The sequence below is a fragment of the Elephas maximus genome, chromosome 1 (assembly GCF_024166365.1).
Source record: "Elephas maximus indicus isolate mEleMax1 chromosome 1, mEleMax1 primary haplotype, whole genome shotgun sequence".
Taxonomy (NCBI): Eukaryota; Metazoa; Chordata; class Mammalia; order Proboscidea; family Elephantidae; genus Elephas; species Elephas maximus.
In genome coordinates, this window is record NC_064819.1 from 235,671,272 (window position 1) to 235,685,763 (window position 14,492).

The window sequence follows — 14,492 nt, forward strand, 5'->3', positions numbered from 1 at the left end:
AACAAAACTCATTATTGGATGCTGTTCACAGGATCCCCAATTAAAATATAAGGAAAACAAAAGGCTGGAAGTAATAGGATTAAAAAAGATAAAAAACAAAAGAAGTCGATATATGTGTATTGATATCAGCATAGACTTAATGGTGGCAAAAGGCATTAATAGAGATAAAGAGGAGTACTTTATAATGAGAGAAGGGTATATTTTTAAATTTGTAGACAGCAAAAACACAGCTTCTAAACCTACAGAGCAAAAATATATAGAACTAAAAGGAGAAACAGACAAAACTTTATCACAACAGAATATGCATTCTTTTCAACCACACGGGATATTTACGAAAATTGACCAGGCTAGGCTGAAAAGCAAGTCTACACGAGTATCACAAGACTGAAATTATGCATAGTATGTTTTCTGATTACAATGCTGGGAAGTTAGAAATAAGTAACAAAGATCACTTATATGTTTGTAATTAGAAAAACACATTTAAATATCCAGTAGCTATCAAATTGTTTTGACCTGCCTGATAATGAAAATAACTGCATATCAAAACTGTGGGATACATTGAAAGCCAGTTAGTAGAATACTTAGAACTTTAAATGTATTTATTAGAAAAGAAGAGTGTGATGACCTACACATTCATTTCAGAAACTTGGAAAAAGGTAAATTAAACCCATAGGAAGTAGAAGGAAAGAAAAAAATGAACTTAAGAGTAGAAAATCACTGAAAGAGAAAACAGGAATTGGAGAGAATCTGTGTATGGGCTAGCTATTGCTACATAGTAAACATCCCACAAACTTAGCTTAAAGCAGCCACCATTTATTTAGCTCCTGCTTTTTTTTTTTTTTTTTCCTGTAGGCTGGCCCTTTAGGCTGGGATCAGCAGGGCAGTTCTTCTGTCTGCACCTGCAGTCAGTTTAAGATTAGCCAGGTGGCTCTGCTTTTGGAAGTTGCTTGGTTGTCAGCTGGGGCAGTGATGGTGACTGGGTCACATGGCTTTCATTCCCCAACAGGTTAGTTTGAGCTTGTTTACATGGGAATAATAAGGCTCTACTGGTACTGCAGTGGTTAAGTGCTTGGCTGCTAACCAGAGGTTGGCGGGTTTGAACCTGCCAGCTGCTCCAGAGGAGAAAAGACCTGACAATCTCCTTCCTTAAATATTACAGCCTTGGAAACCTTATGGTGCACTTCTGCTCTGTCCTGTAGGGTCCCTCTGAGTCAGAATTGACCCGATGGCACGCAGCAACAACAGTAGGGCCCTAAGAGAGCAGAAGCATGTATGAGACTCTTGAGGCCTAGGCTTTTTTCTTTAAACCATTCTTTCCACCACCGCATTGGCCAGAGCAAATACCAGCGCTATCCCAGATTCAAGAGATTGGAGGAGCTGCAGAATTTACATCATAAATGGCATGGATACTGGGAGGGGTGCGAATTGTGGCCATTTTGGAAAATTAGTCTGCCCCAGTCAAAAAAAATCAAAAGTGGGTTCTTTGAAAAGACTGGAAGACTGAACAAGGAAAAAAAGAAGCTAGATAGATACAGCTGAACAGGAATGCAAAAGGGAACCTCACTGCAGTTGACAGGCATTAGAAAGAAAATTAGATACAGTTATACAACATTATATCAACACATTTAAAGATTTCAACAACATGAACACATTTCTAGATAAACAGAGCTTATCAAAATTCACATAAGAAGGGAAAGAAGATCTGAGGAGTACCATAAAGAAATGGAACCCATAACTTGAAACCTTCCACAGAGAAAATTCTAGGCTCAGGTGGCTGCACTAATGAATTCTATACTATTTAAGGAAGAGCACACACTAGTCTTAACTTCATTCAGAGACAAGAAAAAAGAGACAGTGCATCCCAATTCATTTTGAGGCCAGAATAACCTTGATGCCATATCCTGACAAAGATACTATAAGAAAGGAAAATTATAGGCCAGTTCCATTCATGAATGTAAATTGAGAAAAGAAAAATTCTCAACAAAATGTTAGCAAACTTAATCCAGCAGTTTATACAGAGGGTATTCATCATGATCAAGTTGAGTTTATCTTAGGAATGTAAGGTTGGGTTAACATTTGACAACTAGTATAATTTATTATGTTAACAGAATAAAGGAGAAATACTGTGGTTGTCTCAATAGATGCTGAAAAATGTGATGACACATGCATTCATGATAAAAACTTAGGAAATCAGGGATTGAAAGAAATTTTGTTAATTTGGTAAAATACGTCTACAGCTTACTTCATACTTAATCGGGAACTGTTGAAATGTTTATTCTTGAAATCTGGAACAAGTCAGGGATGGTAAACATTTATTTGACTTTGAACTCAAGGTGGTAACTGGTGCATTAAAAATGGCAAGAAAAAGAAAAAAACATTAAGAATAGAAAGGGGAAAAATAGATTATTTGCAGGTGATATGATTGCTTACTTAAAGAACCAAAAGGACCTATAGAAAGGTTATGAGAATTGACAATGAAGAAACAAGATTGTTGGGTAAATGATATAAAACAATTATGGGTTCATGTATCAGAACAGAATACGAAATAAAAAATACCATGTGCAATAGCAGAATATATCTAGGAGTAAATCTAACAAAAGATTAGTAAAGGCGCAATAAAAAAAAGCTTTACGTTCTTGAAAGAAAGCAAAGAAGACCTTTATCATATGAAGAACTTATACCATGTTCATGGCTTTGGAAATTCTGTATTATAATATGATCTCAGTGAAAATTCCTGCAAGTGTTACTTTAGAAATTGACCATCTGATTGTACAATAATGTGAAAATGCAGAGGGCCTCAACTAGCTAAGGCACTCTTAAAGAAGAACAAAGTCACACTTGGTATACTAGATATCAAGCATTTATTATAAAGTTACAGTAATTAATATAGTGTGATATTGAAGCAAGGATAAACTAGATTAACGGAGTAGAATAGAGAGCCCGGAAATAGACCCACATGTATATAGGTACTTGATTTATGACAATGATGGCCCTGCAGAGTAGTTGGAAAAGGATGGTCTTTTCAATAAAATGCGCCGGGACAATTGGATGGATACCCGTTTGAGAGAAAAAAAGTTGACCGTATACAGACATCAATTTTAAGCACACTGGAGATGTAAATGTGAAAGGTGTAAAACAACAAAGCTTCTGAAAGATACTCAAAAAATACTACAGGAGAATATTGTAGTGATTTTGGGAGTGCGGAAAGAATTCTTTTAAAAACAAACAACACTGACCATGAAGAGAAAATCGATAACCTGAATTACATTAAAATTAAAAAATTCCCAGTAATCATGTTGTTGTTAGGGGCTTTTGAATTGGTTCCAACTCATAGTGACCCTGTGTACAACAAAATGAGACACTGCCTGGTCTTGCCACATCCTCACAGTTGTTACGTTCGAGACCGCTGTGCCAGTCTGTCTTGTTGAAGGTCCTCCTCTTCTTGCTGACACCTCTACTTTACCGAGCATGTTCTTCTCCAGGGACCGATCCCTCCTGATAACATGTCCAGAGTACTGAGATGAAGTCTCCCCATCCTCGCTTCTGGGAAACATTCTGGAAGTACTTCTTCCAAGACAGATTTTTTTGTTATTCTTCTGGTAGTCCGTAGTATTTTCAGTATTCTGTGCCAACACCGTAATTCAAATACATGCGTTCTTCTCGGGTCTTCCGTGTTCCCTGCCCGGCTGTCACGTGCGTATGAGGAGATTGAAGACACCATGGCTTGGGCCAGGTGCACCTTAGTTTTCAGAATGACATCTTTACTTTTTAACACTTTAAAGAGGCCTTTTGCAGCAGATTTGGCACAAGGCAATACGTCTTTTTATTTCTTCTGCTTCCACGAGTGTTGATTGTGGATCCAAGTAAAATATATGTGGACTTCAATGTCTCGACAACTTCAAAATTTTCTCCTTTTATCATGATGTTGCTTATTGGTTCAGTTGTGAGGATATTTGTTTTCTTTGTTTTGAGGTGTAATCCATATTGAAGGCTGTGGTCTTTGATCTTCATCGGTAAGTGCTTTAAATCCTCCTTGCTTTCACCAAACAAGGTTATGTCATCAGCATATTGCAGGTTGTTAATGAGTCTTCCTCCAGTCTTGATGCCGTGTTCTTCATAGAGTCCAGCTTCTTGGATTATTTGTTCAGCATACAGATTGAATAAGGATGGTGAAAGAATACAACCCTGATGCACACCTTTCCTGATTTTAAACCACATGGTATCCCCTTGTTCTGTTCAAATGACTGTTTTTTGGTCTAAGTATAGGCTCCGCATGAGCACGATTAAATGTTCTGGAATTCCCATCCTTCACAATGTTACTAGGACATCATTAAAAGATGAGAAGGCAGGCCTCTGTATGGGCAAAGGTATTTGTTACACATGTAACCACAAAGTAGGAATCAATTAAAAAAAGATACACAGCACAGTGGAAAAAGTCAGGAAACTTGAAATGTGCTTCAAAAAAATATATCCAGATGTCCAATAAACACACTAAAAAGTGTTCAGCTTCATTAGTTGTTGGGGAAATGCCAATCAGAACAAGTTCAGATACTCTAACAAACATGCAGCAGCATGACTAGGAAACAATCATCACAAAACTGGCACCGCCAAATTTTGGAGATGATGTGGGTCAAAACAAATTCGTATACTCTTCTGTTGTGTATTCTTTGGGGCAGCAGTGAGTGCTGGTTTAGTGGTAGAATTCTTACCTTCCATGTAGAAGACCCAGGTTTCATTCCCAGCTAAGGGACCTTGTGTGCAGCTACCACTTGTCTGTCATTGAGGGTTTGCTTGTTGCTGTGTTGCTGAACGGGTTTCAGTAGTGCTTCCAGACTAAGATGGACTAGGTAGATAGGCTGCTCGGCCTACTTCTGAAAATCAGCCAGTGAGATCCCTGTGGATCACAGTGGTCTGATCATGGGAACGGTGGAAAACCAGGCAACATTTCTTTCTTTCGTGCATGGGGTTGCCGTGAGTAGGGGCCGACGCAGCAGCTAACAGCATCCACCACCACCACAGAAGTAAATGTGTACTACTGTTTTAGAATATAGCTTCACACTGTCTACTAAAGATACTCTTTTTGGACGTTTTCTTCCTTATCCAGTGTGATCTTTTTCCTTCTTTATCTTGCATCTCTTTCGTGTTAGGGCCTTCCTGCTAGTGTTTGGGGAACCTAGTTTGTCTATTCATATCTAAGTATGAAGTGCTGAAAATTTGAATTAGGAGCTTGTGTTTATAAACAGGGCTTGTCCGCTGGCTGGCTTCAATTTGAGATGATAACGTAAAGCTCTGACCCTTGCAGTGGGATCCCAGTGCTGGAACGGGGAAATCTTTTCTCTAGGGTGTTTCAGTTCTAGAGAGGAAACTCCAGCCTATTGCTTGAAAGTGAGATGCCCAGCTGTTGGTATTTGGCGGGTAAAGATGGGTGAGTTGTTTCCCCTTCTGTGAACATTTAGGCTTGAATGTATGTATTGGTGAGTATGAGTGAGGGTCTGACATTTCCCGAAATGAATTTGTAGTGGCGGGCTGTTAATGTCTAACGTGTGCCAGACCTTGTATTGGACATTTTATATATGTATTATGCTGTGTGTGTGTGCACACACACACACCGTGTACCACACTAAACTCTTCTAGGTGGTTAATATTATCCTTATTGTATAATTGAGGCTTATTTGGTATGACTTTTAAATTCCTAGTTACTATTTGGCGTTGAAACTAGGATACCTGCCAGGATCTGTGTGCTTTCAGAGTTTGAACACTTCACTATTGTATACTAATAACAGGCATGTGCTGTGTAACATCAGTGGGGCAGCATCCGATGGTATATAAATCCATGGCCCCATAAGGTTCTAACAGTTCAGAAATCCCGACTGGAGAAAAGACTAGCGGATGTAACTGGACATAGTGTATGCAACAGATCCCTGCATGCAACGCATGTATCGCGTGTCTCCTGTATGTAGGCAGTCCTCGGGTTATGGACGAGATCCGTGCCCAAGTCTGTCTTAAGTCAGATTTGTATGTAAGATGGAACAGGTACATACGATTCCTTTTTAGCATTAGTTAGCCAGATGTTTGTCTTAGTATACAGTGTGTATTTCACCTGTCTATGCATATAAAACACTTAAGAAACACTTCCAAAACGCACAATGTTTTCATGAGCGTCACAAAGTAGCATGTGTGTTTGTTATTACGAACCATTGTATTTAATTAAAAATTTTAATATAATAGGCTTTACAGTAAGTCTGTTCTTAAGTACAAAACATAAGTTGGACTTCCATAACCCCAGGACTGCCCATAATACGGTGTCCAAATCATATAACATCCTGTGTTAACAGAACGTATCATGGACGTTGAGCAGTGCATGACTGTAGTTCATTCAGATTGGAAATGTGGGAAGATCAAGTTGACTGGGCATTCTGGGAATCTAGGAAGTTGAGTTCATTGCTAAGATGGATGACAGTGGAATTTTGGGGTGGGTAAAGATGTCAGTAAAGTTCTATCTGCAGAGAGCTGGACAAGTGCGAGGGGCTCTATTTGAATACAAAGAGGTGATGGGTCGGCAGATTTCAGATGGACCTAGATCAAGTGTTTACAGGATCAAAGGCTGTTGGTTTTCCACTTGGGGTGGAAGAAGGTGCGTGAGAACCACAGGGCGAGGTGGTTTCTTCAGCCTATATGCGTGTCCTATCCACGTTTGGTTGGAGAACCCCTTGTCTGAGATGTGGCATGCTGGTGAGTAGCTTAGGGAGACAAAGTGAGACGCCCCTGGAGTGCAGAAGGCAGAAGTGGTGCCCTGGCTCCTTGAGCCCTGACAGCAGTGAATTCTGGTATATTTGGGACCAAGTGCAAGGAAAAAGTAGGGAGCAGTATACGTAAGAGGAAGTGCCAATTTGATTGAATAAATAAGTGAAAATCACTCATGGGGTTTTGTGGAAATGATGGTAAACACTCATGTTTTTTATACAGATAAATTGTGAATGAGGAAAAGTTTTCAGTAGTCTGTTTTTCCCATTGGCCTTTTTTTTTTTTAATTACCTTTTATATATGGATATTAGAAGTTTCTTTTTTGAGAGGTGGAATTATTTACATTACTGTCATAGTCATGAAAAGATTTAAAGCATAAGCTAAAGGTAGAAGCAAAAGGAAAATAAGGGTATAGGAATGTGGTTAAAAAAAAAAAAAAGTATACTCCGAAGACTTAACATAGACGTTTAACCTAGGGTAAAACCCAGATTTGGCTGTCTGTGTTCCTTCCGCCATCCCTAGATTGTCAGTTTTTGCACAGTTCTTTTGGATCAGTTGCTTTGGACAAAGTACAACATTTCTTGTTACATAAATAAGATAAATTTTTCTTAGGAATTGCCATAAAAAGGGCAATCACTATTAAACGTAATGAACAGTTCCCTCAACTCTGTCCTTAAAAGGACAATCAGGAATTTTTTAGAAGGGATTTGTATTTTTTGGTGGCATCTAAGATTTTGTCAAACAACTCTTTATAATACTCTGGTTAGATTTACATGTTGATGGATGGTTCCATGCAGTACCTATTTCAGCTAGATGGCTGTTTGTTGTTTCTAACTCATAATTTGTATTAATACTCACGGAAATTTCATGCCGAGCAATGAGTTACTGACCCCTAAACTGGGTGGGAAATTCATAAAGTCTCCAAGATGTTACTTTAACTTAGTGTAAAAAATATTTAAGTTCCAAAAGTAAATACAGTTTTTAAAAATAATTTTAAGCTGTAAATTTAAGCAGGTGAATAATGTGTGGTGATTTTTTTCCTTCCCCAGTTCAATTTTGTTGGGAGAATCCTCGGACCTAGAGGACTTACAGCTAAACAGCTTGAAGCGGAAACAGGATGCAAAATAATGGTCCGAGGCAAAGGCTCAATGAGGGATAAAAAGAAGGTAAGTCTTGAAAGCGGGGCAAGTCTTTGTGTAGATGATTTATGTGTACTTTTGCATCCTAATAATCCAGATCTTTTGATATTTGATCTTTTCTGCATAAATGTCTATATTTCATGTAAGAAGTCTAACAAAATACATGTTGGGAATGACCTCCTGAAATTGAAATTGTGTGCGTGTGTGTCCTCATGGTTTCCCCTTGTTAAGTATCAGTAACAGGGTATCACTCTGTACATCATATTAGCATACTTTGGTTTTTGGATTTGAGAAGCCGACAATTTGGAATTAGTCAAAGTATAACATATTAGATATAAAAATACCTACCTAAATATTTGAAAAATCTAAAGTATTTCTTTTGATGAGAATTAAGTTAAGTAGACAGAGATCCAGTGAGTAACTTTGGATGTGTGTAGATCGTTGGGAGAGTTGGCTAGGCCGTGATTCCCAGTATTGTGTGGTTGTCCACCATTTTGTGATCTGTCGAAACCTCTTAAAAGAGAAGGCTTTTAAGTAACCGTAAGAGTCATTTGGGTTTCACCAACATTTTGTGTTGCTAAAGTTTTCTAGACATTGTATTTTGAAGTACGTTGTTTGTGTTTTCTGGGTTTTTTCCCCCCCCTTTTTTCCTGCCATTTCTTGTCTTGCTAGTTTAACCAGCAAATACCTTACTGTCTCTGTTAAGTGTTGTTGTTAGAAAGGATTCGTTTGCCTAGTGTCCTTTTTCAGTGGTACTGTGAGGGCAGGATACTTTCTGAATTTAGTGTAAAAATGTTTTTTTAAATACCTAGATTTTACTTCCCAAAGATTAAAATTATTGTTAGGAAGGGTGATTTATTTTTTTAATATAGTGCCTTGAAAGGGGCTGTCAAGTGATAGGCCTGGTTTCTCCTTGTGTTGGAGCTTGTGCTGGGAACTGCTTTGTGAAGCTTCTGGAACAAGCATCCCACTTACAGGCTTTCACTTCATTTTGATGTGCTTATATATTCTAGCTTTTCACCTAACTTCAGTGAAGTCCTCCGTAAGCTAACTGGGTCTCAGTCATTTTTGCCACCCTCAGCCAAATGACTGGATAGCTAAGGAGTTGGGAGGGAGGGGGCGCGATAATACTGATTGTATTTAAACCTTATTTAACCTCTTCTTGTCAGCTGAGGTTTAAAAATATTTCTAGGAGAGTTATGTGAGTTTTTTTTTTTTGAACACTTTTAGTTTCTTTTGTTTTGATTAGAATCTTTAAAAAAACTGAAGCCTATTGTGAGTGACAGCCTTGTCAGGTGAATATTGCCATCCAGTTTTGGTGCCCGTGTTTGCCCTTAGCATTGCATTGGCACAAAGTAGTACTAGCTTAATTGCCAAGGGATAATGAGATGAAGTCCCGACAACTGAGGGACAAATAAATCTTCATGAGAAGGTTAGTTTCTCCATCTGTTTAAACAAGGAGACGTGTCAGCTAACAGCATCGGTTTTCCTCTCAGCCTCTGCTGATGCTGTAGCGAGGGCACTGACTCATTCCCCTCATTCCCCCACTACCAGGACATAGGCTCTGCGCTGGGCATCGTGGATTCTGTTTTCTGTTGGGGTCCAGTTTGTATCATAAAGAAAATGTTCTACTGTCTTTGGCTTACTACTAAGAGGTAGAAGAGTGTAGAGGTTGAGAGCGTGAGTTGTTTGACCAGATTGCTTAGGTCTGAATTTTGCTTCTGCCACATACTGCCTTTGTGACCTTGGACGAATTACTGAATCCCTTTGTGCCATGTGAAATGGGGGTAGTCTTAGCACTTATCACTTATGGTAGTTGTGAGGATTAAGTAGGTTGTGTTATGGATTGAATTGTGTCCCCCCAAAATGTGTGTCAACTTGGCTAGGCCGTGATTCCCAGTATTGTGTGGTTGTCCACCATTTTGTGATCTGTCGTGATTTTCCTGTGTGTTGTAAATCTTACCTCTGTGATGCCAATCAGGCAGGATTAGCATTAGTTATGTTAATGAGGCCCAGGACTCAGTTTACAGAATTAGGTTGTGTCTTGAGTCAATCTCTTTTGAGATATAAAAGAGAGAATCAAGCAGAGAGGGGAGGGACCTCATACCACCAAGAAAGAAGTACCGGAAGTGGAGTGCATCCTTTGGATCTGGGATCCCTATGCTGAGAAACTCCTAGACCAGGAGAAGATTGATGATGAGGACCTTCCCCCAGAGCTGACAGAGAGAGAAAAAGCCCTGGAGCTGGTGCCCTGAATTCAGACTTCCAGCTTCCTAGATTGTTAGAAAATAAATTTCTCTTAATTAAAGCCATCTACTTGTGGTATGTGTGTTAAAGCAGCAGGAAGATAGCTAAGACAGGCTATAAAGCACTTAGGTGTATGGCACAAAGTAAGTGATCAATTAATGTTAATACCAAAAAACCAAACCCAGTGCCGTCGAGTCGATTCCAACTCATAGCGACCCTGTAGGAGAGAGTAGAACTGCCCCATAGAGTTTCCAAGGAGCGCCTGGTGGATTTGAACTGCCAACCCTTTGGTTAACAGCCGTAGCACTTAACCACTATGCCACCAGGGTTTCCATTAATGTTAATGGTTGTTCATAATGAATTTTAACACTGTTGGTTAGTTGTCAACATTTTATTTTTATATGCTGTATCAGTACTACAATTTTTTAAGTTTTGGAGATGACAATACTTTGTTGTTTTGTAACCTTTGAAAATCCCGTACTCTTATGGCTTTCTATTTTTGTCTAGTGGTTACTGTCTTGCCACTTTGCTCTTAACCACAAATAGAAGCAGTTCACACATTTTATTTAATTTGTACTGTTGTCTACTGAAGAAAAAGTTTACAGATTATACTACATAGTTAAAATATGTAAAAACATCAAAAAATGAAAAGCTATAGATTATATTTTCAGTTTTTTTTTTTAATATCAGATGAACTTGCTTTAGGTGTATCAAGTTAATTTGAATGGCTTACTGTATGTTTGATATTATGATATTTGTATAGAATTTATCAATTTATAACACCTGGATTGTCTTCTGTAATCTGAATTTAAATCTGTGGCACGTGAAAAGTTGTTAATAAAATCCTCTTGAGTTAGGCTGTAGTTACTCTAGTCATTGAACTCTTAAAAATTGTTAATAATGTGAGTGAAGTCAAAATAGAAGTATCGATATATGTAATAAGGCTGAGTAAAGAGCATTTCAGGAGTTGTTACAAAGGCAAAGCCAGTTGGCTTTAAGTTTTCCTGCTGAGTTGTTAATTTATGTAACAGCTAAGAAAGCTAGATAATAAATCTTAATTTATTGGTTGGCCAGTTAACTTTTAACAAAAATGTTATGATGGAAATGCTCCTTACTGGGCTGACCCTGTCCTGGACTGCTCAGCTCTGAGGACAGACTGCATCTGCTTCGTGTAGCACTTCCCTGCTGTCTGGTGGCTTACCTGGCCAGAGTAGGCACTGGAGAATGCACCTGAAAGGAGTGACCATTGAGTTCAGCTAATAAATGAGTGGAAAGCATGGATAACACCCACCCCACAAAGAAAACCTAATAAATGAATGGAAAGCATGGATAACACCCACCCCACAAAGAAAACTGGGGCAGTAGGGAGAGTTATAAGTTAGATTTGCTTGTAAACCCTGTGAGGAGTTAGTGCTGTATACCTCTGGGCTGTGGTTTCAAGCAAGTGAATGTGCCACTTTCATTTTCATTCTCTTGGATCAGAATTGCTTCAGCATTACGGATGGGCTCAGCAGCATTGGTTTTGTACATAAATTAACGGAATAACACTGGGTGACCTCCTGGAACTCGAGAGCCAGAACCACAGTTAGACTTGGTGAGAGAATGTAGTCGGTCGGGGCTTGGAAAGCTATCAGGAACTCCTCGTCTGTTCATGCAAGGAAGGCAGCTCTGATCTGTAGTGGGCAGACCGTACCCGGTCTCTGTGAAATTAGGTATATGGTGACAGGGCACTGTTAGAATGCATCTTGTAAGTGGAGGTCAGTTTTAATGAGTAGTTCTTCAGGTTTGTAGGTGTGTGCTTTGTATTAAGCATTGTTCTAAGTATTTTGTGTATATTTAATTTATCCAGGTCCTATTGTCCCCACTTTGTAAACGAGGAAACTGAGACTCAGGGCAGTTGAGTAATTTGCCAAAGGTCACACGCCAAAAAGTGGCAGTCAGATTTGCACCCAAGTCTGTGCTTTCTGTTCTGTGGTACACTACGTTCTAATTATAAACCATTTCTAAGTGCGATATCAACTGTAGGATATTAGAACATCTTGAATATTCATGCAGATGTATTTTATAGAACACCTGTAAGCTTTTGTTTTTCCCACAGTAATATATTCAAGTTTTGTTTCTGTGTATCATTTCCTTCATCTTCAAGGATTAAATCCTGTTTTCTGACAGAAAACTAAATACTTGTGCATATTACATATGATAGAGTAGAAATGTTAGTAAAAGAAACTAATTATAGTTTTTCAACTGAGGTAGCAGAGGGCTGCAGAGGCCACATGGAGGGCTGTGGGGAAAAATCATCATGTTAGAATACAAAGGTGGCAGTCAGCTAGCTCCCAGGGCAACAGGTGAAAAACATGAAGTCATGAAAACATGAAGCAGTGTTTCATATATATTTAGATACCTGGTAAATTATTGAGCAGTGGCACTTATTATTAAAGTAGTAAACCAAGTCTGCCTTTTGGGGCATCTATTTGAATGGTGGAGCCCCGGTGACACAGTGGTTAAGAACTCAGCTGCTAACCAAAAGGTTGGCAGTTCGAGTGCATCAGCCACTCCTTCAAACCCTGTGGGGCAGCTTTACTTTGTCCTGTAGGGTGAACCCACTCAGTGACCACAGGTTTGGGTTTTTTGGGTTTTTTTTCATATGAATGGTCTTTGTAGGGGACACCATTTGAGGAGTTTTCTCATCAGTCCACAATCTCTCAGCCCTTCTCTGAGAACTCCCCTGTCATAAAGGGGTGGGGACTAAGTAGGTCTGCTGTGTGATTCTGCTTTACAGGTAACCCACAAGAGCAAGCCTGCTTCCAGCCAGCCTGCTATCTTGTGGAATACTTAGCTCCCTGACAACCTTTAGTATAGATACAGTTTATTTAAGACAAAACAAAAAAAGAAATTTTCATCATGAAAATTCTAGACAGTAGAAAGATGACTAGTGTAATGAATCTCCTTTCTTGTATACTCCCCCTCATTCCGCATCCCGCCCCACCCTGCCTTCTCAGCTCCCTGGCAGATTATTTGGGAAGCAAATTCCAGACATAGAATTCCATCTGTAAATAGTTTATTAGGTATCTCTAAAATAGAAAGACTCTTTAATGATACTATGTTTGCTTTTTTAACCACCAAAAAGAATTCTTTGTCATCAAATAAGATAACTAGTCAGTGTTTGAGTTCTCCTTTTGACTCGTGAATGTGCTTTCAAAAAGTTAGTTTGAAGGAGCAGCCACGCGAGGGCCATGTCATTGCAGCTGACTGGTTGGTATCTTTCTTAAGCCACCCTCTTCCTCACCTCCAGTTATTTATTCCTCTTACAGTTTATTTGTAAAGAAACTGCCCTGAAGAATTTCCTATGGATTTTGCTAGCTGCATTCTTAGGTACTGCTTAACATTTATCTCTCTCCCCTGTATTTTTTGTAAATTGGTAGTTGGAAAGGTTTAATGAGATTGACCCTCGTACCCACTTCCTTTTGAAAGAACACTTTGTAAGCCATGTCGTATCCTTCCGTCGGGTGGTGTACAAAGTCTGGTTTCCTAGCGCTGTGATGTTAGCAGTTGCCGTCGATTGTCGTCTAGATCCTTCATTTCAGTAGGACTTGCAGAATGTCTGTATCCTGTTTCATCGTTAATATTAACTAGGTACAGTTTTTATACGACAGGCTGGGTAAATGCTTGACTATTTACTAGTTTTACAGATAGTTGTTCCCACGCATTTTTCAAAGATGGAGAGTGAGTTTTTTGTTTCGTTTTGTGTATTATTATAAATACATTTAAATAGTTTTGCTGTGTTTCAGTTCATGGCGGTTAATCTTTTTAACTGATACTCAAATTGTTTGGCCTATTGGGGCCTCTTCACATTGGTTTTTAAGGCCTTTTGACACAGTCCTTAGTAGTCGGTTATAATTACATTGCTTTCTGCTGTGATATGATAGTCCAGGCTCATCTTGTAAAATTTCCTGCCCTGTTTTGGAATTGGCTGTTTCTTTAAGGAATCCTGGTTTCTTTTGATGTGAAATGGTGTTGAGAGACTACACTCCGGGCTGTAGTAGTACTCATTGTTTGCAGACAGAATGAAGGGGAAAATTTATTTATGTGTGTGTGTTGTGTGTATGTGTATGTGTTTATGTATAATGTCAAGTATTATATATTTGAATATATGAACTTATATATATAAGTACACACGTGTGTGTATGTGTGTGTATGTGTATATGTATGTGTGTGTATGTATATATATAGTGTGTGTATGTATATATGTGTGTGTGTGTGTATCCTTACAAGTTCATTCTCGTTCAGATCCAGGACTACAGTGTGTTTATGTAATCTCATTGATTTTATATCAGTGGCTACTTTTCTTTCCCACCAAAAACC

General features: G+C 38.8%; 1 protein-coding gene across 8 annotated transcripts in view; it reads left to right on the forward strand.

Moving 5' to 3' along the window:
* Positions 1-14,492, forward strand: part of QKI (QKI, KH domain containing RNA binding) — a 154,554-nt gene that overhangs the window by 49,927 nt on the left and 90,135 nt on the right. For all 8 annotated transcript variants that reach the window (XR_007513132.1, XM_049853293.1, XM_049853370.1 and 5 more), the window contains exon 3: positions 7,794-7,910. Coding sequence is in view for 7 of the 8 variants with exons in the window: in XM_049853293.1 (XP_049709250.1) it covers positions 7,794-7,910 (117 nt within the window). In the remaining variant the exon portion in view is untranslated. The remainder of the gene's footprint in view (positions 1-7,793; positions 7,911-14,492) is intronic.